General features: G+C 42.9%; 1 protein-coding gene across 1 annotated transcript in view; it reads right to left on the reverse strand.

The window, feature by feature from the left end:
- UBASH3B (ubiquitin associated and SH3 domain containing B) overlaps window positions 8,039-27,621 on the reverse strand; it is a 154,658-nt gene continuing 135,075 nt past the window's right edge. Inside the window, exons 8-14 of the mRNA XM_018059637.1 lie at window positions 27,036-27,156; window positions 26,083-26,205; window positions 24,699-24,791; window positions 23,419-23,563; window positions 15,127-15,233; window positions 13,697-13,806; window positions 8,039-12,489 (exon numbers count right to left, since the gene is read on the reverse strand). Coding sequence (XP_017915126.1) covers window positions 12,352-12,489; window positions 13,697-13,806; window positions 15,127-15,233; window positions 23,419-23,563; window positions 24,699-24,791; window positions 26,083-26,205; window positions 27,036-27,156 — 837 coding nt within the window. The 3' untranslated portion in view covers window positions 8,039-12,351. The remainder of the gene's footprint in view (window positions 12,490-13,696; window positions 13,807-15,126; window positions 15,234-23,418; window positions 23,564-24,698; window positions 24,792-26,082; window positions 26,206-27,035; window positions 27,157-27,621) is intronic.

Consider the following 27,621-nt stretch of genomic DNA (forward strand, 5'->3'; position numbering starts at 1 on the left):
CTTTTCATTTTTGAATGGCTTGCTTTCCTGTGCCAAAACTTTTACTTTTAATTGGGTCCCGTTTATTTATTTTTACTTTTATTTTCATTACTCTGGGAGATGGATCCAAAAAATATTTTTGCCATTTATGTCGAAGAGTATTCTACTTATGTTTTCCTCTAAGAGGTTTACAGTATATGGTCTTACAGTTAGGTCTTTCTTCTCCCACTTTATTTTTGAATATGATATTAGAATATGGTCTAATTTCACTCTTCTGATGTAGCTGTCCAGTTTTTCCAGTGTCGCTTATTGAAGAGACTGTCTTTTCTCCGTTGTATATTCTTGCATTCTTTATCATGTGTTAATTGGCCATAAGTGTGTGAGTTTATTTCTGAGCTTCCTGTCTTGTTTCATCTATCCATGTGCCAGTACTGTATTCTGTGTTGATTACTGTAGCTTTGTTGTTTCGTCAAAGATCATAGGCATCTTTCACACAGTTTTATTGAGATGTAATTGACATAATGAATTGTCTATATTTAAAATGGACAATTTGATAAATGTTTGCATATGCATATACCTGTTAAATCATCATCACTATCAAAACAGTGAATATACCCAGCACCCCGAAAGTTTCCTCCTGCCTGTTGTAATCCTTTCTTTTGTCCCTCTCTAACTCCCCTCTTCAACAACTACTGATCTGCCTTCTGTCACTGTTCATCTCAAAATAATGTATTGAGTGTTCATTCCTTTCTATGGCTGGGTAGTAGTTCATGATATAAATTTAGCAGCTTGCCTACCCACCTGTAGATGGACTTCTGGTTTGTTTACCATGAGACAAGGCTAAATAATTGATTATTGAATCAGTTGTAGCAAAACTGTAAAATAAGAGGAACTACACTGGCTCTCTGTGATAATCTTCCCATTTACAGAAAAATTTCAAGGTTAGCAAGAGGTGTTAAGTAAATGCTGGTCCTTAGTTGGCACCTGGAATGTACACTCAGGAGAGCTCCCCAGATTCCTCCTCCATTCCCCAGAGACTGGGACATGTTAGCTGGGTCCTTTTTGAGAATTGCTTCCAGTGGGAAGGACCATTTTATCCCAGACATTACCTCCTCCAAGGGGCCCCTGAGAGGGGCTGAAAGGTCTTGTGCCCTTGCCTGCAGGTGGAGCAACTCTAAAGATAAATGGTCCAGCTCCAGAGCTCCCTTCAGGATCACGGTTAGCTGAGACCTTTGTTGCCACTAACTGAGCTGAGCATCTCTCTCTGCCTCATCTCACTTCCTTCACAAGGGTTGTCCTGAGGCCACGGCTATAAACCCCAGCACACAAACCTCTATCTCAGCATCTGAAATAGGTTGTCAAATGAGCGAGTGAATGAAAGGATGACTGAATCCGCCGTTTGAGATAGAAACACTGCTCTTTTTCTCTGAGCCTGAAAGGATGTTTGTCTTACAACTTTTCAGAGCATTAAAGAAGATCTTACTTTAAGTTGTCCTCTGGAAGATGATGAATGTAACTGTATTCACCCCCGGATGTGCTATCAACTGGTCGCCAACCTTGAGAAATGTCACAGTAGTCCACTGGACTCAGATGACAAATGGTCCGTGGGGGAAACACTGCAAAGCAGGCTCTGAGTTGACATGTCCTTGTGGTTTGCATCATTCCTCCCACTCTCAACACCCTCACTTCAGCCTGCAACCCACAGGGGGCTCAGCAGGGGAAGGTAGCAAGCTGTGGCCGCTTAGCGAGTGGAGGGGAAAGGTGAGGTTGGAGAATAGTGGCCAAGGGGTGACCATCTGCCTATTATTTCCTAATGGAAAAGTGTCTACTGACCACTTTGTATGTGGGAGGTCTCAGCGCTGAAAGCCCATTTGTCACTTTGATCTGTGTTTTATGAAATCCCCATAGTATGCTTTTGTATTCATAGGAAGTAGCATTTGATAGGGTGGTGGTGTTGGGGGACAGATTTGAGAGAAATAAACATCATCATCCTGGTCAACCTAGGTTGTCAGGAAGAAAAAAAAATCTGAAAAGATTTATCAAGTAGGTGAAAGATGGACTATTTGAAGGGTCAGAAAAGACAGGGGATTTCCCCATGTGTAGAAGTCTCTGGGGTTTTTGTTGCAATTACAAGAGGGGCCTAAACTTTCTTCTTGACCTTTCATGGCTCCTGTGACAAATCCGTGGACTTTCCCAATGCCAGGCCCAGAGGTGAGACCTGACTTGCATTTCCCAGCAGATACGGGATGCCCCATCATGCTGTGTCTGAATTCTCCAAGTACTGTCATTGACTTGGAGTGCTTGGGGAGTTTCTAAACCAGAGCAGCAGCCTCTACAACTAGTTATTTTTCTTTTAATAATTTGTTGATGTGGACCAGTTTTAAAGTCTTTGTTGAATTTGTTGCAGTATTGTTTCTGTTTTCTGTTTTGGTCTTTTGGCCGCTAGGCATGTGGGATCTTAGCTCCCAGACCAGGGATCGAACCTGCACCCCCTGCAGGTGAAGTCTTAACCGCTGGATCATTAGCAAAGTCCCTGTAACTGGTTACTGATTGAGAAAAGAACTTCCTAGGAGCAGCAACAGAGAAGGCAATGGCACCTGACTCCAGTACTCTTGCCTGGAAAATCCATGACGGAGGAGCCTGGTAGGCTGCAGTCCATGTGGTCGCTAAGAGTCGGACACGGCTGAAGCGATTTAGCAGCAGCAGCAGCAGCAGCAGCAGCAGCAGCAGCAGCAGCAGCAGCAGCAGCAGCAGCAGCAGCAGCAGCAGCAGGAGCAGCAAAACTTAGTGGAATAAGGGGGCAGGAGGCAGACAGACCCGGATTTTTCACCTGGATCCTGTCACTAGCAGCCTTGTAGCTCCGAGAAAACTACTTGTCTCTTGGAATCAGCATCCTCATCTGTAAACTGGGGAGAATAATCACAGGATAAGGTGACTGGGAGATCTGAATCAAACAGAATCCAATGTGGCCAACAGGGCAGCACATTGAAGATGCTTCATAAATCTGCAGACCTCAGGGGACTGGGGCTGCATCTCATCCCCATGGGAACCACAGCAAGCGAGATGAATTTGGAAAAGGAAAGGACCAGCTCAGATTTCGTTCTTAAGGCTTCTGCCTACAACTTAATGTAATCAAACGGATCATTCTTAAAACAGAACCCAAGTAAGAGCCAGTTTCAGAAGGAAATTGTGGTTTGGGGGAATGGACCGCAGAGCAGCATGCGCCAGCTTCTGGTCTTAGCTCACACATCTCCCAGAACAAGTGACTTCCCTTGGTATCTTTGTGTGCAAACAGGGGGGTTGGATGAGAGCAGTGTTCTGAAGAATCCAAGTATTCACCAGGTGCCTCAGGGTTGTGAGATAATTTCCTTAAGATTTGTTTCAAAAAAATTTCAAAACTATTTGCCCAGGCTGTGGAACCAGGCTGAAAATGCCTGGGATCTCAGATCTGGCAAATCCAGCTATGTGACTTTGGGCAGGTTGTTGATTCTAAGACTCACTTTCCTCTTTTGTAAATTGGGAACAAAAATAGTATCGTGAATAGAGTTGTTGAGAAGATTAAGGACATTTACACAGGTAAGATAGGGCTTCCCTGGTGGCTCAGTAGAAAAGAATCTGCCTGCTCATGCAGGAGACCTCGGTTCAGTCTCTGGGTCAAGAGGATCCCCTGGAGAAGGAAATGGCAACCGCCTCCAGTTTTCTTGCCTGGAGGATTCCATGGACAGAGGATACTGGTGGCCTATAGTCCATGGGGTCGCAAGAGTCAGACATGACTTAGCAACTGAACAACACAGGTAAAGTACCTAGAAAAGTGCCTGATAGAGATCAGCCCCCCCAAGAATGCTGGCTGTCACTTTACCAGCCACTAGACATCACTGATCTGTTCATTTGTTACACAGTGGGAATGGTTTCTGTGTTGGATTCTGGGCTTAGAACAAAATCCAAATGCTTCACCTTGGTCCACAGCAGAGGCGGGCAGATTTTTCTGTAAAGCACCAAGTAGCAAAGATTTTGGACTTTGTGGGTCTTGTGTCCTCTTGCACTCACCTCCTCCCTTGTGTCCAGGAAGCAGCCATAAGTAATATGTCAACCCGTGAACATGGCTGTTGCCAATAAAACTTTATTGTGGGCACTGGAATTTGGCTATCCTACAGTTACAGAGCTATGCCCTGACATAATATGTTTTTTTTTAATTTTTATTTTTACTTTATTTTACTTTACAATACTGTATTGGTTTTGCCATACATTGATAATATGTTTTTTTAATTGAAGTATAGTTGATTTACATTGTTGTGCCAATCTCTGCTATAACAGCATAATGACTCATTTTACATATTTTTTTTTAATATTCTTTTCCACTATGATTTATCCCAGGAGACCAGATACAGTTCCCTGTGCTATGCAGTAGGATGTTGTTTATCAATTCTAAATATAATGCTTTGCACTTACTAACCCCAAATTCCCAGTCCGTCCCTCTCCCCACCCTGCTTGGCAACCATAAGTCAGTTCTCTATGTCTGTGAGTCTGTTTCTGTTTTGTAGATAGGTTCATTTGTGCCATGTTTTAGATCCCACTTAGAGGAGCCTGGTAGGCTGCAGTCCGTGGGGTTGCTAAGAGTCGGAAGCGACTGAGTGGCTTCTTCACTTTCACTTTTCACTTTCATGCATTGGAGAAGGAAATGGCAACCCACTCCAGTGTTCTTGCCTGGAGAATCCCAGGGACGGGGGAGCCTGTTAGGCTGCCGTCTATGGGGTCGCACAGAGTCAGACACGACTGAAGCGACTTAGCAGCAGCAGCAGCATAAGTGGTATTATATGGTGTTTGTCTTTCTGCCTGACTCAGTATGATAATCTCCAGTTGCATCCATGTTGCTGCAAATGGCACTGTCTTCTTTTTAATGGCCGAGTAGTATTCCATTGTGTGTATGCACCCGTGTGTATCCATGAATCTGCCAGTGGACATTTAGCTTGTTTCCATGTCTTGGCTCTTGTAAATAGTGCTGCTGTGAACATAGGAGTTCATGTATCTTTTCACATCTAATTCTTTTGATGCTTTTCAGCCACTAAAAATTATAAAAACATTCTTAGCTTATGACAGATGCAGGCTGTGGGCCAGATTCTGCTTGTGGGCCATGCTTTGCTGAGCCCTGGTATACATGACCCTGCTTCTGGGTCTGCCCTGCTCTCCGGCCTCACTTCTGCCCACTTCCTGCCATGTTCGTGAAGGTACTTCATGGTCACCACCCGCTAGGAACGTCACATTCAGTCAGTGTTGTAGAATGAAGGATAAGTTCACTACCTCGGGATCTTAGTATAATATTTCTTTTCTTTTCACTTTTGCACTACTTTTTAAAAATACTATTTTATATTGGAGTATAGCCAATTAACAGTGTTGTGATGGTTTCAGGTGAACAGTGAAGGGACTCAGCCATACATGTACTTGTATCCATTCTCCCCCAAACTCCCGTCCCATCCAGGCTGCCACATAACATTGAGCAGCGTTCCCTGTACTAGACAGTAGGTCCTTGTTGGTTATCCATTTTGAATAGTTTGTATATGTCCATCCCAAACTCCTTATCTCTTCCCCCATCCTTCCCCCCAGCAAGCATAAGTTTATTCTGAAAGTCTGTGAGTCTCTTCCTATTTTGTATGTAAGTTCATTTTTATAATTTCCTTTTAGATTCTGCATGTAACAGATGCCACATGATATTCTTCTCTGACGTACTTCATCCAGTATGACAATCTCTAGGTCCACCAGTATCTTTTCACATACAAGTTAATAATACCTGATCTCACTTACCTTGTAAAATCATTTTGCAGATCAAATGAGAATGTGCTTTTAAAATTATAAACGGTTATACCAATGGAAATCATTAGGGCAGCCTCTTGGACAAATCACAGAATTCAAGCAGCACCCCCACTTGTTACTCTTTTTACTACAGGAGCTAAATTATGGGGCAAATAGGAAAATGACATCAGTATGAATGAGGCCATTTTTATTCCTTTTCCCTCATACTCCCCATAGACAAGAGGAATGGCTAGATCTGTGATTTTACCTTGGCCTTAGCAGAAGTGCTTTTGTTATTAGCATGTAGTATTAGGTATTTTATGTTATCCCATTTGACACTCAGGTGGCACTAGTGGTAAAGAACCTGCCTACCAGTGCAGGAGACTTGAAGGACATTGGTTTAATCTCTGGGTCAGGAAGGTCCCCTGGAGGAAATGGCAACCCACTCCAGTATTCTCGCCTGGAGAATCCCATGGACAGAGGAACCCGGCAGGCTAGTCCACGGAGTTGCAAAGAGCTGGTCATGACTTAAGTGATTTAGCATGCACGCATAGTGAGGTGAAAGTGAAAGTTGCTCACTTGTGTCCGACTCTTTGCGACCCCATGGACTGTACAGTGCATGGAATTCTCCAGGCCAGAATACTGGAGTAGGTAACCTTTCCCATCTCCAGGGGATCTTCCCAACCCAGAGATCAAACCCAGGTCTTCTGAATTGCAGGCAGATTCTTTACCAGCTGAGCCACAAGGGAAGCCCAAGAATACTGGAGTTAGTAGCCCATGCATGCATAAGTATGCTATATGCTTATATGCTATAAAGAATTATTATATGCCCACTTTTAAAGGTGAAATGAGTTTAAGGGACCTAAAAAACTAAAAAGCGGCTGAGGCAGGATCAGAACCTGGCTCTATCTGACTCTGGAATTTGGCCTTCTTCTGTGGTACAATATCAAGTTCCTCTCCACTGCTACAAAGACTTTCCAGATTGTTCCATCAACACAATGACAACCAGCAGGCTACATAAATCTTGGCATCCTTTCGTGGCCAGGAGCAAGCCATCTGGGTTTTACATGTTTATTTCGGCAAAATGATGTATTCTGTTTCTTCCAAAGGAAGATGGCTTTTTGGTTCTCAAACAACTTTCAAAAAAAAAAAGGCCTTTTTGCTGATTAAAAGCACAATGATTTTCTGTGGATGTATAGGCAGCCTTCACACATATCACAAAAGGGCAAAGTGAGCTTGGGAATCTCTGAGGCAGAGAACAGCCAAGAACTAGCCACAAGGTGAACCGTAACTTGGTCTTCTGTCAGATATGAACACTAGCTGTTAAGTGCCCAACCCTACCGGGGTAGTCCTAGTGGTGCCAGCGAAACCTGTGTTCATGTTCTGGGTATGAGTTTGCATATATGGCTTATTTTAAAACCTATTAGCTCAACATATTACTTTCCAGGTGGCGCTAGTGATAAAATAATCCACTTGCCAATGCAGGAGATGTTAAGAGATGTGGGTTTGATCCCTGGGTTGGGAAGATCCCCTGGAGGAGGAAATGGCAACCCACTCCAGTGTTCTTGCCTGGGAAATCCCACGAACAGGGGAAATCTGGCGGGCTACAGTCCATGGGGTTGCAAAGAGTTGGACACGACTGAGCATCTGAGCAGAGAAACACAATTATGATTGATACGATGATCATGACTTCAGAAATGGAGTCTGTGGTTTTAATAGTGTGGATCCCAGTTTGAACTGGAATTGCCCTCTCTCTCACCCAAATTCTTTCTCTTTGCATTGTTCCTGGTACCCCTCCTCCAGATGGGTAGGGATGAGGGATGAAGGCTCACATGTGGGGCAGAGGAACCATTTTCAAGCTCACTCTTTCACTCCTGGATGGCATTTCACCTCTTCAGCCAGGATGTCTCAGAGAGATGCCCAACCAGAAGGGACTGGAGGCCCATGATGCTGTTGGAGCATCCTCTTCGTTTCCATCAGCAGCAAGTGCCCCTCTGGTCCTCTGAGGGAGGGGGTCTCACTCTTAAGATGCTATTGACCAGGGAGGATTTTTGTAGAAACTAACACCTGTGGTTGGCGATTTGTTATGTAAGTGAATATTGAAACGTCTCTGGTCATTAACATCTGGGCAACGAGACATATTATTGATAACACGTCTTTGGTCAATAAGTTGTTAATGGACACTGACGAAATAATAATGACCATAGTAACATCTGAAGATATGGTAGGAGTAGAGACCACTCAGTGTAATATAAGACTGCTTTGGATCGACTGAGGACACAGTTTCTCTTTATTAAATCATCTGGGAACCACTTAAATGGAGATGCTAATGGAGTGGATGAACTAATTACAATGGTGCCAGAGCTGTGTCGAGAAGAGCACGCGACCAGGAAACGAGACGCCACAGGTAGTTTACAAGGGAGTTGGCAATACAGTCAGGTGTGGGTTCCCTTTTTTATAATTACAAAGCCTTGTCACAAATAAATACACCTGAATCACACAGAAAGTTAATGATACAATAGCCTTATAAAGGAGAAAGAAACCAATACACCTCCCCTAACAGCAGGTTTAGAATAGTCTATGCGTAACCAAAATGCTTCAGGGTGCTGTTCCCATCTTGAGTGGTAACCAAAGGAAGAACCAGTACGTTTCCCATTATAGATACATACATATATGTATATGTGTGTGTATATATATATGTATCCTGTACAGAGTCCAAGAATAGTTGAGCAATTGTAAAATTCAAATTTCTGTGTAATGGCAGCTAAATGGTTCAGTATAAAACCATTGTAAGAACTGATTATATATTAAGTCTGACTATCCATCATAATTTTAAACCTACATACACTGAACAAAATATTATATGTATTTAAAAATCGAATTATTTCTTCTGCACAGAGGTTTTTCCTCCCTTCCCTTAAAGTTTTTCATGAAAAGCATCTGCCATCACTAACAAAATATCCTGCATCACCTTTCTAAAGTGAACATTAAGCTAAATAGTATAGACATTAAATTGCTCTTTCCCCACCCTCCTCTACAGATCACATCCCTCCTGGGGAGGCAGCCCCACCGGCATCTCTGAGCGTTCACACGCGTGCTGGACTGCAATTTAAATGCAAATAATCCTGAGCCGCATTATCTGAGGAGTTGGTGCAGACACAGCACAGTTGTGACTGTGCCTGCGAAAATTAAAGGGGGTTCATCTGTATTCTGACACACGCGTGACTTAAGAGTACATTCAAAAGAGCGATTCATCACTGCTTTCAAATTAAACACTGGAGTTGCCGAGTGCCTAGGTTACGTGGAATGCCTCCCCGTTGATCACATAGGGCCGCCTTTCTACAAAGGCAATGAAATAGGAACTTCTCTGACTGTGGTTTTTCAATTAGTCCTGATGACAGTAGGTGACTGAAATAAGAGACTTGGTTTAATATGAACACAGCTAGTTGAGTGGAAAAGATACATTTATGATAATACTAAGCACAACTGGATGACAATCTATATGCATTTCAGATTCCACTGACAGGAAACGACCACATCAGCCTAAAATGCAAGAAAATTATCAACAGTGATTTACCAAACTGACATCACTCCAGAAGATATTTTTTATTTTTATTTTATTTTTTGCAAAATCATCTTTCAAATATAAGGTTACTTTAAAATAATTCTTTGGTTAAAGTATAATGAAAATAAAAACTAGAAACTCCTCCAAGCCTTTCAGTACAGGGTGAAAAATACCCCCTCTTTCAGCCATCAGATGGCCATTTAATCAGCCATTCAGATTCTAAGAATCTAAATGTAATGGAAAACACCGTACTCTGAACTCCTTGCTAGGGTGAAGGCATGTGCTCCTAGCTGCCACTGCAGTGAGAGAAGGAGCCTGGGAAAATGAAACCCCAAGCTTCTGCATTAAAATGTGCCAATTATTCTAGTCCACAGAGGAATCGACGTGGCATTTTAAAATCACTGAAACCAAAGTCTATCTGTGAATAATACTGGGTTGTCAGCAGGATGGTGTGGCACACGTGTGAGAGAAGCCGACTGTTTCAGACTTTCAAGCCCAGATTAAATCCTTTAATTTCATCTGTCTATTTCAGATAACTTTCTACATTAAAAAAAAAAAATTTCCTCTTACAAGCAACCATTTGCTGCTTCTGTCTGGCATTTCCTTCCATCTCCCCTTCCTCCTTTCTCCTAACCCCTCAAAATATTTGTTAATAAGCATCAGCCTCAGATCAAAAAGAACCAGCCTGAACTTTGAGTTGTGATAGATAGCAACTGAGAATTTTAAATGGATATGAAATCACATAATACAGTTGTCTTTTCTCTTTCGTATATACATAGATGCAATGTAATTTCCAAAGAATTTCTCAAATGGGGTCGTCCGAGTTTAGTTTTTCAAGTAGGTATATGTGGAAAAGGAGAATTTCATGTGAATTGAGATCATTCAGGCCATTCTGATCAACAATCTGGGTCAACAGAGGAATTAACTCTTTCACTCAAGGTTTTCCACCTAAAATTATTCAGAGAATTATTTCAGATTTCTGCCTTCCTTTGCTCACACATAGGACTGCAGCCCACCTAAACCAACCTGTCAGGTCATCAAAGGCCTAAGTCCACGGAGAGGGAGAGAGAGGGTAAGTCTGAACTTTCTTCTGTACAAGTACAGATCCTGCCCAGCACACACTGCTACACTTTTCAAGGAAATAGGATATGAGATGTTCAAGCATTATTCTGAGCACCGAAAGTCCGTGAGAGTTTGTGGAGAATCTAATAAACATTACAGATCTGGTGACAGTGGATTTACCTCATTACAAATAAAAGAATGACTGGCCATAATGTGACTTTTAACACCTTTAATGCACTCCCCCCATTTTGAGCTGAAAACTTTTAATCAATCATGTCAGCACAGTTACTTCTAGATCCAGAAGATGGATCAGTGTGCAGTGCTGGAAGAAATCAAAGATTTGTTTCTTAAAATATAAAATTCATGACATCTTTCTCTAAGTGACTCAAACCCAACAGTGATCCTCTTGCTAATTAACATACGTAGCCAGCATCCTTTCACCTCCTCCTGTTTTCAAGGATCATCAAATTCTGGTTCCAAATAGGAGCACAGATCTGTTTTTATATACCATGTGTTTTCTGCATTTGGGTTTTGAAGCTTATTTAATGCTACAATATACATTGATCTGTTTTACATGAATGTTCTCTTCAAATGGCTGGGATTTCATTTTGCAGGTATATCCTACAGAGTGAACTACACCGTGCCAGACCATTGTCTGCTACCATCGACAGCCAGCTAGTCACACAATTAACTAGACATCAATAACTGATGTTTTGGTTTGATTGTCGTTTATTTTTCTTTTAAATAAACTCCCTCTAAATTCAGGAAGCAGGTGTGACGAGCTACCACGGGATGTGGCTCTCCCGACTTTCCTCAAGTAGCCCTGCCTACCTATTTTAAATTACCTTAGCAAAACCAACCAACCAACACAACAGCACAAGCAGCAGTGCGGTCGTGATTGTCATCATTTAAGTCCGTTCCCTGACTTCGCAGTACGTCCCTGGCTGTGATGGACGCCGCTTGTGAATGTTCTGTTCTGGCTGACAAGTACTGCAAGTGTATGATGACCTGACCCTTGGTATGGTTTGGGAAGATGTCCATATTGCACAAGAATGAGCTTCTTGCTGACTCAAAGGATGTACCTGACATACATCTTTTGAAAATGTCAACATGCTTAACTGGTTAACATGGTCTAGACTCTTGGGGCAAAGGCGAGCAAATCGCAAATGATTCAGAAGTGCTGTGGCTTGTTAGGCTACAACGCGAGTCACTCCAAGTCACTTGATGTTTTACAAGTTTGTTGCGCCTACAATTGAATGCTTCATACGTGCATCTTATCTTCCTCCTGAGTATCCAAAAGTGCTTTGGAGAGCAAAAAATGCTTTCTCTCTCCATTTCACAGACAGAAGCAAGAGGGTAGGACTGTAGCAAAAAGCTGCAGTCAGCTGTAGAGAAAATGTGATGGGTGGTACCAGCGTAAAGGTTAGGGTCCCCGAGCAGGTGTCTTGAGCCAGCAGCACTAGTGTGTGGGTCGCACTGAGCGTTGGAATTGATGGGAAGCCACATGTTTTCTAGTAATCTCGAAGGAATCCTGCAGCTTGGCTTTCACTGGAGCACGGAGTCTAGAAGAAAATCCCATCCCCAGCCTGGCAGCTTAGAGTCCCTCCAGCTGGACCTTCCTGCATCCTTCCTGAGGGTGGGCTGGTGGCTCCCTCTGCGAAGACCCAGGCTCCTTAGCTAGCATATACGGAAGCGAGAAAACACCCTCCGCGGTAGCAGGTGCCCTGATGTAGGAAGACAATTCTCAAAAGGGTCCAGAGAGAATGAATTTTATCCCTGAATCAAGTCTTTCTCTTCTTGACACAGTCTCATCCTAAGAACTTTAAAGCCTGAAAGATGCTAAATTATTCTTTGTCCACTTAGGATGTGGTGCAGACTTCCCCACTGGTACTAAACACACATACAGACCCTTCTCCCCACGCCTTCCTCAAGCTCTTTCTTCTCGCTTGCTCGCCCGGTTACTCTTGTAGCAGGGTCTCTCTCCAGTTGAAGCCGCCAGTTGGTCCATGGGTCAGAGGGAGGATTGGTGGGTCTGTCAGCTGCCAGATTCCAGTTTCTCCTAATTCTTCACAGGAACAAAATCCCAAGTAGGGGATCTGAAGGAAGACAGAAAAGAAAGGGAAAATAGAAAACAGAGATTGAGTGGTTTACTTTTTTACCTGGAAGAAGGAAAATTCAAAGGCATGAATAGTGGCTTTGCAGGCAAGTATCCCCTCCAAAATATCACTAAAGAAAATGAAATGGATACAACTGATCAGTTAGAAGGAAGACTATTTACAATGCAAGAGGAGTCTTTGGAAGGGATTCGTTAAATGGTGGGCTCTCCTAGTATAGATAAGTAACTGTTTATAGATGCTTTTTTAATAGCGTGGGAGACAAAAGCAATCACGCATAAAGCTAAGGTGCTAAGAGTTCATTCTCGATTGCAAGCCAGGCAGAAAATGCAGCTCAAAAGTTTCTGAAATTATACTCGGACAATGGGAAAGATTATTCGAGTTTTAAAAATGTTTCATCCTGCTTTATGTCTTATCATTTTTTTTTTGGCATGTGTATCTAATGTTCAAAACTGAAGCTCTGTCCTTCCTACCTTCAGTAGGCATGGCATTTCAAAACTTATTTGTGCCTGTCTGTCTGTCCAGAGTTGCATTTATGAATAAGACAAAAGTCTCTGCCCTCAAGCAGCTTACAGACTAACAGGAAGGAATGACACATGAACAAGCTTTTTAAAAATGAGAAAAGAATTTCAATCAAGTTTGAATCGGTTTCTCTGGGGACAGACACAGGAAGCATGTAACTCAGGCTGGAGGGAAGCATGTGTGGGAGGATGGCTGATGGAAAACCTTCCACAGACAGGAGGAGGAGAAATCCAGATGTGCTAGTCAGCCTGGTGGATTTTCTGTCTTGCTGCCTTATTCCCAGGTTTGCCTTTCAGCCTCCTCATTTTGACTCACTGCTTCCTTTGGCCTACCCGCCAGGACCTCCCTTCCAGCTGAGCTGTCTGATTTGGCCCACAAACCTCTTCTTTGTCCAATCCACCGTCCCACAGGGAAATCCAGACAATTTGCTTATAATTCTTAGCTCCTTACTAAATTTTAGCTCTTAGAAGCTAGATCTAGCTCAAACACATCTTTTTCTCTTACCCAAGGCCGGATAAAGTGCCTTAAAGAGTCCCACTCAATAAATCTCGGTTGAGTGAACCAAGGTATCACCTTCCCAGCTCCAGAGAACTTTGCTATCAGTCAGCACTGCACCATTCTGAAACTGTAAGGCACCACAGGCCCCTGAAATGCAAATGGGGATTACCTTTCGGACCATCTGTACAAAGTCCTTGGAGTTCTGAGGTGATAGGCCTTGTAGTTGGCAGGTACATGCTTCCAGGGAAGATGCGTGAGCCACAATCAGGATGTTATTTCCTGGGGGCAAAAAAACAAGGACTGGAAAATCTGTTTCTATAAAGACGCGTGTAAACCTTGTAAGTACTAAAGTCAAGTTTTCCAGGGAGGGGCAAACATTCTCAAGAAATAAGACAATCTGGCCAAGCAATATTTTGATGCTTTGTATTGTTAAGGCAGGCTGATGTCATTAAAAAAACAAACACTTTTAATCTTAAAGTAATTTGATGCACAGGTTACAAATATATATTTTACATATTATATATGTGCATGTATATTTTATATACACTGTGTATATATACTATCAATATGTACGTATGTACACATGCACACGCCAGGGAGGTCCCAAGTATTCTTGACCCCACTTCTTCCCATAACAACATCTTGCCTAACTAGAGTATACTATCCCAACTAGGAAATGAACACTGGAACAGTCCACATAGCTTTATTCAGATTTTACCAGGTTCCCAAGTCGATCACACGTGCAGCATTTTGTAACCACCACCTCAATCAAGACACAGTACCATTCTAAGTCTGCAGGGCTCTCTGCTATCACCTCTAATGCAGTTTTCAATGCTGCCACTCGTAGAACGGTGAGCACATGAGGCTTTCTGGTTGACAGAACATGCTGGGTTTCCTTACAGGGGGAATGGGTGGTCCTACAGGGGTGGTAATGGAGTGAGTGGCTTATAAGTGGTAACTGAAATGTGGGGACCATCCACAATACTGTTAACCCTCCCCACCGTTAATGTTCTGGTATATGTAAATCCAGCCTTTGCTCTATGAAGATGAATATTTTTAACTTTTTTTTTTTGGTGGGGGGGCTGGAAATGGGCAGACTCTTTTGTAACCTGCCCTCTTTACTTAAAATACTGTAATCTTACATATCATTAAATACTGAGTTCAAGGACTATAAAATTCAGTGGCAGACTTGAGTTGTATAGAACACTGCTCTCGGTGGCAGCAATGATGGTAGGCGTGTTTGTGTAGGTGTGTTCATGCTCCTGGGTCAAATTACAGGCAAAACTGTGTTATGCTGAAGAATTTATGGAAATTATAATAGGGAACCTCCTTCTGAGAGTGCAAGATATATAGCTGAGATACAAAATTCTGTTATTTCAAATCACAACTAAGTCTGATGTATTTCCATGGAATATCCAGCATTTGAAGTACTCAGAATATGACAAATTTTACATGAAAGTATCTACTAGAGGGCCTAGACATATTTTTCTTTCCTATTAAATGAGTTTGAGAAAGCATGCTGAGCCATCCTGAATAGCGGACTAACCGTGATGGAGAAATGATCACAGGTTTAAGTATGGAGTCCAAGGTAACACCTACCTTTACTTTTACATTCACTTATGATTTCCTTTGTTACTTGGAAACTTCTACTGATATAGGTGTCATAGGATTCTGAAACCACTAATTTGCTGACTGGAATGTGAGGTCTGCAATAGAAAAATGAACCAAGGCATTGAAAACATTTTGATCTCAAGACAAAGCAACTCACATTACTCTCAGCTTTATTTCAAGACCTTTCGAAAGTTCCCATGTTTCTGTTTATCCATTTCCCTAGAAAGGATGGAGGCATAGGAAAGAGTATTTCTACTCTGCAGAAGTGGGGTTCAAATGTGCAGGATGTACAGAAATGAACGCCGTGTGTGCATGGCGTCAAAGTGACCAGCTGAAAAATGAGCCATTCGGAGCAGCTTTCCCTTGCAGGACAGCCCGGAGCAGCTGAGCTGCCTTTACTGGCAATCTGTCCTAGGTCACCCATGTAAGAGGAAGCAAAGCAGAGGTTAGATCTCTTTATCTATTTAAGTAATCAGAGATTTCCCAAGCCTCTGTAGGCTTACACAGGATATATAAGCAGTAATGTGGTCTAAGTTTAAGGTGTACAATATACTGATTTGATACAAATATACATTCAAAACAAAGAGGCACAAACCTAAGTTATAAGATGAATACATTCTGGGGATCTCATGTCTGAGCTGACACCTCCATCATGTCACATAATTGCCATTTTCTTTTTTATGGTGAGAACATTTACTCTCCTAGCAACTTTCAAGTATATAATACAGTGCTGCTAACTCTGGCCACAGTGCTGCACACCAGATCCCCAGACTCTTCATCTGGCAACTCTAAGTCTGCGCCCCTTTGAGCAACCTCTCCCTGCGGTCACGTGGGCTGTCTGTGGGGTTCCTGCTACTCTGTCTGTCTGAGTCTGGCTCTTTTGGGTTTCCCACATGTGATATGTCGAACTCTTTCTGGGAGATCTCGTTTTCAGTTCCTTTGGATATAACCCAGAAGTGAGATTGCTGGGTCATATGGTAGTTCTATTTTTTATTTTTTGTGGGCCCTCCATAGTGTTTTCCATAGTGGCTGTCCTAGCTGACACTGCCACTAACAGTGCACAAGGCTCCCTTTTCCCCATCTCCTCGCCACCACTTACCATCTTTTTTTTTTTTTTTTGACGACAGCTGTTCTAACAGGTGTGAGATCTCTCTGTGGTTTTGATTTGCATTTTTCCTGATGATTAATGATGATGAATGTCTTTTCATGTACTTCTTGGTCATTTGTATGTCTTCTCTGGGAAAAAATATCTATTCAGTTCTTCTGCCCGCTTTTTAATTAGATTGTGTTTTAGCTATTGAGTTGCATCAATTGTCCACATATTTTGGACGTTAAGTATGTGACAATATCAGGTATATGATCTCCAAGTATCTTATCCTATTCTGTATCTTATCAGGTACATATTTTACAGATATCGTCTATCCTGTAGGTTGCCTTTTCATATTGTTGTTTCTTCTGCTTTATAGAAGGTTTTTAGTCTGATGTAGTCTTCCTTATTTTGTTTTTCATTTCTTACACTTTTGGTATCATACCTAAAAAAATCATTGTCAAAAAGCTTTTCCCATGTTTTCTTCAGGTGTTTTATGGTTCAGTTCAGTTCAGTCACTCAGTCGTGTCCAACTCTTTGCGACCCCATGAATCGCAGCACGCCAGGCCTCCCTGTCCATCACCAACTCCCAGAGTTCACCCAGACTCATGTCCATCGATTCAGTGATGCCATCCAGCCATCTCATCCTCTGTTGTCCCCCTCTCCTCCTGCCCCCAATCCCTCCCAGCATCAGAGTCTTTTCCAATGAGTCGGTTCTTTGCATCAGGTGCCCAAAGTACTGGAGTTTCAGCTTCAGCATCAGTCCTTCCAATGAACATTCAGGACTGATTTCCTTTAGGATGGACTGGTTGGATCTCCTTGCAGTCCAAGGGACTCTCAAGAGTCTTCTCCAACACCACAGTTCAAAAGCATCCATTCTTCGGCACTCAGCCTTCTTCACAGTCCAACTCTCACATCCATACATGACCACTGGAAAAACCGTAGCCTTGACTAGACGGACCTTAGTCAGCAAAGTAACGTCTCTGCTTTTGAATATACTATCTAGGTTGCCCATAACTTTTCGTCCAAGGAGTAAGCGTCTTTTCATTTCATGGCTGCAGTCACCATCTGCAGTGATTTTGGAGCCCCAAGAAATAAAGTCTGACACTGTTTCCACTGTTTCCCCATCTATTTCCCATGACGTGATGGGACCAGATGCCATGATCTTCGTTTTCTGAATGCTGAGCTTTAAGCCAACTTTTTCGCTCTCCTCTTTCACTTTCATCAAGAGGCTTTTTAGTTCCTCTTCACTTTCTGCCATAATTTAATCCATTTTGAGTTAATTTTTGAGAGTGGTGTAAGATAGGGGTCCAATTTCATTCTTCTGTATGTGGTTATCCAGTTTTCCCAACGTCACCTTTAAAAAAGGTTGGCTGCACTGGGCCTTGGTTGCTGTGTGCAGGCTCTTCCCTAGTTGCGGTGCATGGGCTTCCCATCGCTGTGGCTTCTCGTTTCAGAGCACAGGCTCTGGGTGCACGGACTTCAGCAGCTGTGACACCTGGGCCCAGCAGTAGTGGCACACAGGCTTAGTTGCTCCAAGGCATGTGGAATGCTCCGGAGCAGGGATCAAAACCAACCTTCCCTGTGCTGGTGAATCTTTAACCACTGGGCCACCAGGGAGACCCTCAGCATCATTTATTGAAGTCTACCCTCTCTCCATCAAGTATTCTTGGCTCCCTTGTCAAATATTAGAGGGTTATTTCTGGGCTCTCAATTCTGTTCCATTGGTCAGTGTGTCTATTTTTATGCCAGTTACGACAGCTTTGTAGCATAACTTGAAATCTTGAACTGTGATTTCAGGTTTATTTTGGCTATTAACATCTATTGTGGTTCCATACAAATTTTAGGATTGTTTCTATTTCTGTGAAAAATACCATTAGAATTTTGATAGGAATTATGTTTGATCTATAGATGGCTTTGGGGAGTATGGACATTTTAACAATATTATTTTTTCTGATCAAAGAGTATAGGACACACCTTTGTATCTTCTTCAATTTTTACCTAAGTTTTGTAGTTTTGAGAGTACAGATCTTTCCACCTCCTTGGTTAAATTTATTCCTAAGTATTTTACTGTTTTTGGTGCTATTGTGAATGGGTTTATTTCTATTTCATATGAGCGAGGTTAGTGTATAAAAATACAGCTGACTTTTTGTTGTTGTTGAAATTGTTAGTTGACTTTTAAAAATGTATTGTTTTTTATTGGCATATAGTTGATTTACAGTGTTAGTTGAAGGTGTATAGTGATTTAGGTATACATATATTCATTCCTTTTCAGATTCTTTCTTACATACTATTACAGAATATTGAGTTCCCTGTGCTATACAGTAGGTCCTTGCTGGTTATCTATTTTATATAGAGTAGTGTATATATGTTAATCCCAAGCTCCTAATTTATCCCTCCCTGCCCCCCTTCCCCTACACCCTGTTTCTCATTTGGTAACCGTAAGTTTGTTTTCAAGGTCTCTATTTCTATTTTATAAATAAGTTCATTTATACCATTAAAAAAATCAGATTCCACATATGAATGATATCATATGATATCTTTCTTTGACTGACTTTGGGGGCTTCTATGGTGGCTCAGATGGTCAAGAATCCGCCTGCAATGCAGGAGCACAGGTTTATTCCCTGGGTTGGGAGGATTCCCTGGAGAAGGGCATGGCAACCCATTCCAGTATTCTTGCCTGGAGAATCCCACAGACAGAGGAGCTTCACTTAGTGTGAGAATAATCTCTAGGTCCATCCATGTTGCTGCAAATGGCATTATTTTGTTCTTTTTACGGCCGAGTAATATTCCATTGTATATATGTATCACATCTTTATTCTGTTTTTATTTTCATTATTCCAGGAGGTGGATTAAAAAAGATATTGCTGAGATTTGTGTCAAAGAATGTTCTGCCTATGTTTTCCTCTAAGAGTGTTAAAGTGTCTGGCTTTACATTTAGGTCTTTGATACATTCTGAATTTCCTTTTGTTCATCACTGACTTTCGTATGTTGATTTTGTATCCTGCAACTTCACTGAAATTTGTTGATTAGTTCTGACAGTTCTAGGATTTTGTATACATAACATCACATCATCTGCAAACAGAGTTTTATTTCTTTCCAACTTGCATGCCTTTTCTTTCTTTATCTTGCCTAACTGCTCTGGCTAGAACTTCTAGAACTGTGTTGAACAGCAGTGGTGAGAGGGGCCATCCTTGTCCTGTTCCTGATCTTAAAGGAAAGCTTTCAATCTTTCACTGTTGAGTATGTTAGCTGTGGGCTTGCCATATATGGCTTTCATTATGTTTACATATGTCCCTTCTGTACCCAATCCTTTGAACATTTTTATCATGAAAAGATGGTATATTTTGTCAAATGCTTTTTCTCTATTGAGAGGATCATATAATTTTTATTCTACTCAATGTGGTATATCTTATTTATTGATTTTTACATACTGAACCATCCTTGCACCCCAGGGATAAACCCCAGCTGATCATGGTATATGATCCTTCTGATGTGCTGTTGAATTTGGTTTGCTACTGTTTTGTTGTTGAGTATTGACCTGCAGTTCTTTTTTCTTGCAGTATTCTTATCTGGTATCAGGGTAATGCTGCTGCTGCTAAGTCGCATCAGTCATGTCTGACTCTGCGCGACCCCATAGATGGAAGCCCACCAGGCTCCTCCAGGCAAGAACACTGCAGTGGGTTGCCATTTCCTTCTCCAATGCACGAAAGTGAAAAGTGAAAGTGAAGTTGCTCAGTCATGTCCGACTCTTAGCGACCCCATGGACTGGAGCCTCAAGTTGTTAAGGATAGGTTTTAAAAACAGATGTTAGGTCCACTGGGTTTGTGAGGTAATAACCCTTCACCAATCTTTCTTAGTTTTAACAGAGACCATATACACCTGGCCCGAGGAGAACCCGGTTTCTGTGTTTGGGGTGAGTAGGCTATTGACATAAATGATAGTTATGACACAATGTACATGGCATATAAAAGGATGTTCAAAGTAGGGCCCTCCGATCCTGGTGACCCTGAATGTCTTCAATCCCAGTCACTTCTGTCTGCTTCCACCTTCCTTTACTATTTAGTTTTCTGGGCTATGAGATGTTTATCTTGTTTTTTTAAAGTACAACTATATGATATTTTCTGCTTCCTTGTCTTTTATTGTTGGTATTTAGTGCATGGAGGAGCTAGTGTGTTCTTGAAGTGAATTCTCATGACATCTTCATCAGCAGGCATTGCTGCTAAGATTTACTGAGAGGTTCCCATGTGTCAGCCTCTGTGCAAAGCACCTGTGTTCTTTGAACACATCCCATCTAGCAACACTTCTGCAAATTCTGAGTTTATGGATGACAAAAAGAAGGTTTGGAAAGGCTACAGATGACCTGTTTACATCATTAGAACTCTTAAGAGCAGGGACTTGAACCTGAGGCTGAACTTGATGCCTGTAAAGTTATCCTCCATCCTGGATGGCTTCTGACAATGTCCTCCTCAAAACTGCCCTTCTGTGAACTTGGGTTTACTGTCTGGAGAGGAAGGATGCTATTCCAATTAAAGGAAACCCGCTCTCAGTTAAATAACATTCTCATAGCAAGCATCTCTCTCCTAGGAAGCAACCTTCTGAATCCCATAACAGCCTGGGGAACAGGGAGGAACACGAGGCTCGCTGAAGATGTGCCTTGCTGTTCAGAAGCAAAGTCTTTCTGCTCCTCTTTCCTTGTCATCCAGTTCCAATACCGTTCATAGCACCTGGTCTCCCAGGAATGCCCCCAGCACTCTTGACAAAAGGCCTCTTTGTATGGCCCAGGAGTCACTGCAGGGGAAACCACACGGTAACGTATACGATTTGTATAAGTGAAGAGTTGGGAGATGCTGGGATCCAGTTCCTTTTGATCAGTTCTTGCCTTGAAGCTGAACCTGTGAATGGCTTCCACGTTTGAATGGGTCCTGATGAGGATGGGACCGTCACAGCTTTCTCGCTCCCATCAGCAGCATGCTTCCAGCCACACCTGCAGGACCCACGTGCTGTTCTCAGAGTCAGGCAGGTTTCCAACCACCAACTAGACTGGAGCCCACATCTCTGGGTACTCAGGTAGTATCCCTGGAACAGTATTCTTCCCGGTACACTCTCTACTCCCCAGCCTACTCTGGTCCAGGCTAGAAGAGTAGGCTTCTGCCCTGAGTCCCACACCAAAGTATGACTTGTTCCTCTAATACTCCAGATCCAAAGCTCCACACCCCCTTTCTGCTACCTTCCCCAGTCATCAGGGTCCTGTTCTAATGCCCTATCCAACTGGTGTGTATTTCATTTTTTGTCTTGGCGCTTCCCACCCAGCTCCATTGGGGCAGCTTTCTACACTTAGGCGGGTCTTGTTACCCATGGATGAGGCTTGTATATTAGTTACCAGCCTGAATCCACCTTTTAGCATCTCCTCCCTCCTGTTCAAGGTGATATGGATCTAGCAGCTGTGCCTGCTTGACTTACAATACCCTGGCTCTTGGTCCTTGTCTCTCTGCCCATCACCATGTTTCTTCAATCATTTGGGTACCACCACTTGCTTTAAAAGAACTGCTCACTTGATATAATTACTTTCAGAGGGAAATTGACTCTAGGGACTATGCCTCTTACATGCTTGATGGGTGAATTTCACAACTAATTTACAGAATTAGATGCTTAACCCCACTCCCCTCCCTCAAACACAAAATGGTTACCTTTTGATTTTCTGTAGAGGAAAAGAAACTCTGGAATGTGAACCACGTCCTGACCCCAAGGTTGGCATTCATCCTTCTGTTCATACTACTGATGGGGCATGTGTGAATAAGCTTGGGAAGAACTGTAGGATGCACTTAAGGGGGGATGGACTGAAGACACGGCCTGGGAGGGGCTGGGTGGTATGTGAGGAAAGTCATTTCACCCATGTTGGCAGTAACCTGCTCTCTTTCCAGGGCATAGGGATGACGCCTGCTGGCGTGGGGACAGTAATTTACTGCTGTTTCCCCAAGGAACAGGAAAATAGTGACCATAGTGTGGACAGGACAAAATGTGAATTATTTCAGCAGGGGATCCAACTGATTTAATCTTATTTCTGAGGAATGAGAATTCCTCATATTTATTAATGAAGGGGGTTACCTGAGGTCTTTGTAGAGCCAAAAATGAGGATGGAAGAAAAGATAAGCCTCTTAGACCTTAGCTGGAAACTGGCAATGCTTTGAGGTTTGGGTAAGTATTAGAAGTGAAAGGTCATGGGATGTCACAAGGAAGAAAGCTCTGCTTTCTTAGTCAAGAATTGTTCCAGATTCTGTCTTAAGAACTATGAATTTAATTCCCCACGGTAATGGTGAGTATCTATCCTTCCTCAAAGACATTTTACAAATGCTCGAGTGGATTTCTTTTTTCTTACACTCAACCTGAAACTTTACTTCAAACTGACAAGGTAATAACAACAACTAACAAAAATATTTAAACCAAATACAGGGTGAGGAAAATCTCACTGCTTACTAAAAATAGTTAAAATATGGCTTGTTGTTATTGTTTAGTCACTAAGTCATGTAATAACACAAAAAGCCTTTTCTATCACGTCACTAAGAAGCTCTGAGTGGATTTCTGATGGTTAATGTACTTATGTTACAACCTACAAATATTTATTTTCAATAATAGTCTAATGGAAAAAGCAAAGGACTACTATAAAGCTGATTACACAGTGCTTGACACGAAGAAAATGATCAATAAAGGTAAGTTATTGGGTAACTTTCAGAGGTCACTGAGCTCTCTCATATATGAAAGTGGCTTGCTGCCATCCTGGGGTTATGGCGGTAATGAATAAAGATAATTAAAAGTACTTTGAAAAATCGAAAGTGACAATCCAAGTCAAGGCACTGCAATTTCCCTTATTCCCCAACAAACTTCTGAACCGCTTGATCACTGGCTGGTGTGTGCTTCTGCCATTGCAGGTGGTTTTATTAGCCACTGAAATGGATGCAGTAAAACCAGAAAACCCTAGTGAATGTGTGTCGGAGGGAGACATACTCCATTGCAGTGCCAAATACAAGGGACCGTTGACTTTCTCCTTTTTTTTTTTTTTTAAATTGTAGCTTGTCTTCCACCAATATGGACAACTGTCTATGGTCTACATCTGGTCCTTCATGTCCTTACCTGGCCTGGTGAAGAGTACTTCCACACTGACCTCAAGGAAACAAGAGGTTTCAGAGAGTTACCTGTAGGTTGTATCAACACTTAGGTTGGCTGCGGCTAGCTCTGATGGAGGTATCCACGCAGGTAAGGTGTTCCCAGCAACCCATTTTGTCCATTCAAATAAGCCAGGCTCCACTCGGATCTTCAAGTGATTTTCCTGTTGTAAACCTTAGCGATGAAGATGAACAAGGTATAAAAATTTGATAAATCTTCTCTTTCCTGTCAGATGCTATATATAGCTTAAAGAAGGTGGAAGCATGCAGGTTCAGACAAGTGTTTTTCATTGCTGTATATCATAAACACGTGAGTATATTCTGGCGACACCACCAGGATGGATGCACACTCTGAATGGTTTCTGATTTTTTAAAAAATCATTATTTGTATAGTTTGTACAGCTCTGTGACTACTATAATTCTTCTTTCTGAAGTTTCTTGATAAGAACATCTTGGAACTGACTTTAGAAATTCTTAGCATTCATTGTATTTGCGTATCATATATTCATTTTCTCTACTAGAAAATCGAGTGTTGAATATTTGCCAGTGCACAACTCCTGTGTTTTGTGATAGTGTGATTGTTCCTGGAGTAGGAACTGTTTAACCCTTTGTATTGCATTTAGCCCAGTTTTTCTATGCAAATGGAATAGATAATGCATTTGAATACATAGATGCATTCTGGCTTACTTAAAGTAAACGAACAGACGTCTCAGATATAGTGTAATTTCCTTGTTGGCTCAGCTACTTGTGGCTTATTTGTTGTTTGGTACAAGTAAACAATCAAGGCTGTTTCTTCTAGTTTTTCTTTCAGTGAAACGAGAATGGAGATTCCTGTAACACAGGCTTCTGTGGATTTTAGGGCAAAAGCTGAATATCTCCAATCAACTAAAACAAGGACGATTCATATTTCCAGACACCTAGGAGAGCTACTGCTGCTGAAAAGGAGAAGCAGACAGAGCAGAGTGGGAGGAGACAATTTGTTTTAGTGCCCCCCCCCCCAAAAAAAATCGTGCTCTGTAGGCTCTAAATCATTGCCAGACGACAACATTTTACAAGCCTGCAAGTCACTGAAGAGAGTTTCAGATTTTCAAGAAAAACATTATCTGTATATTCTCTTCATCTTGCTTCTGCTGTCAGAGTATGATTTTGGGACTTTTGCAAAGTCATCTTCCGAAAGTATCATTGTTAAACATCTCAAATTCAAAACTTCCAACTGGCTGATGTTCGCCTGAATCTAGGGTAATCTATTAGTAAGTGTCAGATTGTCTAGTGATGGAGGGATGGACTAGCTGACCTTCATCAAGTCTCACCTTTCAAGATGTTGTATGCAGTCTGCACGCAGCGCAGGGACGGGGAGCAATAGACGTGGTCGATGATGGTATTACTCTCCAGTAAGGCTTCCCCTGCAAAGGAAACCAGAGAAGAATCAATCTGATAATTTACACAGTCTCAGGATGACTCTCAGTGTGGAAGAGAGGAGGCCCGGCAGACCCTGCAAACCTCTCTTCTCAGGTGGGGGCTCTCGTGGGGCCAGCGGTTTCAGTCTCATTCTCTTTTAATTGACTGATTTTGGGCTGTGCTGGGTCTTCGTTGCTGCTCAGGCTTTCTCTAGTTGCACTGGTCAGGCATCTAACTGCAGTGGCTTCTCTTGTGGAGCATGGGCTCTAGGTGGCTTGGGCTTCAGCAGCTGCAGCATGTGGGCTTAACTGCTCCATAGCCTGTGGGATCTTCCTGGATTAGGGTTGAACCTGTGTCTCCTGCGTTGGCAAGTGGAATCTTAACCACTGAACCATCAGGGAAGCCCCAGTCTCATTTTCAACAACTCTCCTGCCCAGTATTTCTATGGAAGACCAAGGGACACACCCCTTCTTGTCTTTCGTTGTCTTTACAAGCAGTAAAATGCCCATCTTTCTCTCCTGGATGAAGTGCAAACACCTTACCATGGTGATCAAAGTCTTCCACAAACTTTTCTGTCTCTAGCCCGCCAGTCTCTGCTCACAATAGATGCTCTAGAAACAAGATGGCTTATTTCCTCTGTACTCTAGATGCTGCTTCTCACGTCCAAGACTTGATATTGATCCTCCCACTGAGATGCCTTCCCGCCCTCCTGCTAACTTCTACTCTCTTCTGGGCTTATGTCTTCTTCTGTGCTCCCATAACATTTTGTACATAGTTGCATTCTTGAGTAAAGCATACTCTATGATATTCATCCATTTACAAGCTTCCCCAAGGGTGGGGACTCGATCCCTATTACCTGGCGTAGTGCCTTGCACAAGGTAAGTGATCAATCCATGTGTGTTAAATGACTGAATGGGACGAGGCTGCTGGCTCTGTGTGGGGGGTAAGGACCAGACTTGCAAAGAGCTGAGCATCCTGGAGACCGATTGGCCTCTACACTCTCAGCCACCCCTGGGTGCCTCCTCCTCGCCCTCCTGCAAGAAGCTGACCTACCTGCCATGCTGAGCCTGACCTCGCCCCATCACTATGCCACACACCCCTCCATAGGGATCCTACTTTGTTCACTTTGGTAAACCAACCCAGTGCCCTGAACCTGATGGTTACTTAATAAATCTCTTTTGAACTGAGGAAATGCAGTATAGGAAAGCCATCAGCAGTGTCCTTGGCATATCTGCCGCAGCCAGACTTTGGAAGAAGTAGCCAGGAAAGGCTATGTGGTCACCGTGGGACACTTACCCACGAGTCTGGCTTGCATACATCCAAACACCGTGATTGGAGCATCTTTCTCGTAATCCCGGAAACCGCCGCTCCGCTGAGGTAAGCTGTGAGGCATGTTTAGGTTGGTGCGTATGTAGCGGCCTGGAAAGAAATGTCAGATCAAGGCGACATGAGTTTCTTGTTTCCTTAGGACTTCTCGTGCTGATTCTGCTGGCCCCTCCACTTCCATTCCCTTTCGGCCAAAGAGACTGAACTGAACTCTCTAGAAAATACTGGCACTCTTCCTTTGGCAGAGTGTCTTCGAATCCATGCTTCCATTCTGACAAAAGTAACAAGACCTAAGTCTTTTTCTCTTAATAACTAGTATTCTTTTTAAAGTCTTTATTGAATTTGTTACAGTATTGCTTCGGTTTAATGTTTGCTTTTTTCTTTTTTTTTTTGCCACAAGGCATCTGGGATCTCAGTTCTTGGACCAGGGACCCAACGTGCAGCTCCTGCATTTGGCAGGCGCAGTTTTCACCACTGGATCAGCAGGGAAGGTCCCAAGAGATGGTCTTTAAGTGAAAGTAACAACCAGACACTCCAAAGCAGGTCGGATTCTCTGAGATGCAAGCCCATCTTAGACAAATGAAAATGGAATCTTAGACACATGAAAATGAACTAAATAAGCCAGGGTAACTTATTGGAGGGACTTCTGGACATGGAATCAGGACACCTGATTCTGCCTCTGTCCTATGGCTCTGGGCAAGACATCTGCCTATTTTGGTACACTGTGTCCCAGTGGATAGACTGGAGGCGAGGACAATTCTCTCTCCCCTAACTCTCCAGACTATCAGGAAGGACTTAGAGTGTAACAGGTAAGAGGCATTTTCTATGACATAATGACTCCATCTAGATAAATGCAGCTCGACTCTGCCCCCTAGAGGCTGTGAGAGGTGTCCCGGTGCTGAGCAGGCCAACCAACCACTCACCTTTGGCGTCGAAGCACTGGGATAGCCAGTACTTCCCGAACACGACATCCATCCTCTCACCATGCCGACACACGAAGAGGCATCTCTTCTGAGGGCCGGGCTGGCTGCTGATCCTCAGGGGCTGCGGACAAAGAAAGGCTGTAAGCAAGGGTGGGGAACACAAGGAGGTAGACATGTCTCGGGGCTGGGTGCCGGGTGAGCCGGGCTCTGGAATAAATCTCACTGCTGTTTAATGTATGGATGTGAGAGTTGGACTGTGAAGAAGGCTGAGCACCGAAGAATTGATGCTTTTGAACTGTGGTGTTGGAGAAGACTCTTGAGAGTCCCTTGGACTGCAAGGAGATCCAACCAGTCCATTCTGAAGGAGATCAACCCTGGGATTTCTTTGGAAGGAATGATGCTGAAGCTGAAACTCCAGTACTTTGGCCACCTCATGCGAAGAGTTGACTCATTGGAAAAGACCCTGATGCTGGGACAGATTGGGGCCAGGAGGAGAAGGGGACAACAGAGGATGAGATGGCTGGTTGGCATCACGGACTCAATGGACGTGAGTCTGCGTGAACTCCGGGAGATGGTGATGGACAGG

Source organism: Capra hircus, chromosome 15 (assembly GCF_001704415.2).
Source record: "Capra hircus breed San Clemente chromosome 15, ASM170441v1, whole genome shotgun sequence".
Taxonomy (NCBI): Eukaryota; Metazoa; Chordata; class Mammalia; order Artiodactyla; family Bovidae; genus Capra; species Capra hircus.